The 2,417-nt window shown below is 43.8% G+C and overlaps 1 protein-coding gene across 3 annotated transcripts in view; it reads left to right on the top strand.

The window, feature by feature from the left end:
* The window catches only part of LOC101846599, a 13,579-nt gene that overhangs the window by 9,674 nt on the left and 1,488 nt on the right, over positions 1 to 2,417 (top strand). For all 3 annotated transcript variants that reach the window (XM_005104013.3, XM_005104011.3, XM_005104012.3), the window contains exon 3: positions 1,108 to 1,698. In XM_005104013.3, coding sequence (XP_005104070.1) covers positions 1,108 to 1,698 — 591 coding nt within the window. The remainder of the gene's footprint in view (positions 1 to 1,107; positions 1,699 to 2,417) is intronic.

Here is a 2,417-nt window from a genome sequence, read left to right as displayed (position 1 = left end):
TCTCTCTCTCTCTCGCTCTCTGTTTCATTTGTAACACTGTGGGTTCAGTAACCTCACAGCAGTTGGTATGAATGAATTTCTATATCTGCGCTTTTACACCCTCATCGACACAATTTAGATTTTTCTTAGAAGGTAATAGTTAACCAATCGTGCAGTGAACTTTTGCGAATGTAACTTGTGTTTCGCGCGCTCATATGACCGTACGGAGTTGCGAGCGCCGTAAAACCCTATACTACTACTTCTTAGAAGGTGGTCATCCAACATTTCAAACATTAAAAATACTGATCTAAAAAAATTAGTTATAAAGTTCAATTAAAATTGCCAAATGAACGGAAAAACAACGGTTTCTATACTACGATTTTATTATTTTTAAACGAGCGTCTGATTTCGCCAGGATGCCCCAACTTTAGTATGCCGCACCCCTGCCATCTCATTGTAGCTTACACTACGTTGTCTTGTACAATTTCAAATTCTTTTCGTGGGTGGTTGGCGGGTGCTCTGGTGGGGTTTACGACAAACATTTATCGTCCTTATCTCTGCTTTTGCTTTTCTCTTCATTATGTTACTCTGTAGAAGTTGTTGGTGGGTACTCTTATGTAGTTTGCTCCTTCTTTTTCCTATCAAACATCTATAGTCCTTATCTCTCCTCTTTCTTTTCTCTGTATGCTACTCTGCAGACGTGGTTACAGGGTGCTCTGGTGTGGTTTTGCTGCTTTTTTAAATTCCTTCTTTCCAATCAAACATTTATATTTGTATCATGTCTATCTCTCCTCCTTTTTTGCTCTGCATGTTACTCTCTAAAAGCACCCCCTAATCTTCGCTACTCCTGTAACCTAATCGTGTTACAAGTGCTGTCAAACGTGTATTAGAATTAACTAACCTGGAAGTGTGGGTGGTTGGCGGGTGCTCTGGTGTGGTTTGCTTCTTCCTCCCTATCTAACATCTACCGTCCTTATCTCCCCTTCTTCTTTTTTATGTTTGTTACTCCCTCGTATCACCTCTAATCTTCTGGCGCTGATTTGACGGTATGACCTTATAATGCAGTTGCGAGCACCGTAAAACCTCTACTAAAACTAAAACTAACCTGGAAGTCCTCTTCTCTCCCAGGCTGGTCATGTCACGTGACAGCCAAAAGCTGCAACTACACCGTGCTGAGTGGCGCAGAGGCTGACGAGGCGGTTCGAACCCTGGACAGCGGGCTCCTCCTCCACCCTGCCGACCAGCTGACGCCTACACCAGCAGACGGAGTCGGGGACAACAACACCGGAAGGAAGCTGGATGGAGCTGGGTATGACGTCACAAACGACGGTAAAACTAACGCGAACTATCAGAGCCACCCGTCCAAGGCTTCCGCTTACGGTGTTCTTTCGCCTGATGGTGGAGAGAGAGTTGGTTCGACGAAAGAGGATTCTGAGATTTCGGCATCTGCAGTGAGCGGGAATTATGAAAACGCTTCGTTCGAAAGAGAGAGACTTGGGCGGTATGGAGACAGGAGACGACAGGACGGTGAGATTGAGGAGGAAGACGTTTCTAGAGTAGGAGATAATGATAATGAATTCAACATGTCTTTGCTGAACATTTCTTTGTTGTCGACAAAATCACAGGCTGTGGGAAATGTCGGAAAAGTGGAGAATGGAACCGGGAACCATCCGCAGAGAAAGCCAGAAATCATAACGTACAGACCCTCACCAAATAAAAGTGAGTTGGCTGTTAATGTTATAACTGATCGGTTGTTGATGTTTGGTATTTGTTATTAAAAATATATATAGCTTTTACGCCTCTTTCAGCACTGTAAGGTTATTTTAGAGATACGCCCCCCCCCAATATCTATCCTCAATGGGACGGGGCCAGGTAGGTGGAGAGCCTTGAAAACTCCCCAAAAAAAAAGAGGCAGGACTTCAAATTTTGACGTCCATATCAGGTAAACATTTTCTAAGTCAATTTAACAGCACATTTCTGTGTGAATTTTACGGAAACATGTTGATAAACGGCAGTTTTAAAAGGATAATCAAGCTAAGTGTGCGAAGAGTTTTAAAAACTCAATAAAACAGTCCCAATTCAGTAATCATGGTCTTCCGCTCCCTAGTCCATCAGCTGAGCTAATAAAACGCTGCCCATGTCCATGGGCACGAGGCTATGTAAATAATATAGTACCATTAAGAGAGTTATTTGAGTCCACGGGCACCGGCATCTAGGCTGTTGTGGTTATGCACTTCACTCAACTTCAGTGTCGTAAGCAGGGGGTCCGAGTTTGAATCCCGAGTGGGGGTGGGGGGTTGGAGTTGGGGGTAAGATTTTGATCGAATATCTCGGTCTTTCTACATCTGGTCCCTCAAAATATCTTACCTTTCAGGCAGTAAGTTACTCTGTACGGTGTATAAGAAGATATAGAAACCGAGCGCATGCACGTGTGTGTG

Source organism: Aplysia californica, unplaced genomic scaffold (genome assembly GCF_000002075.1).
Source record: "Aplysia californica isolate F4 #8 unplaced genomic scaffold, AplCal3.0 scaffold00401, whole genome shotgun sequence".
NCBI classification, from domain to species: Eukaryota; Metazoa; Mollusca; class Gastropoda; order Aplysiida; family Aplysiidae; genus Aplysia; species Aplysia californica.
This window is presented reverse-complemented; position numbering and strand designations above follow the sequence as displayed.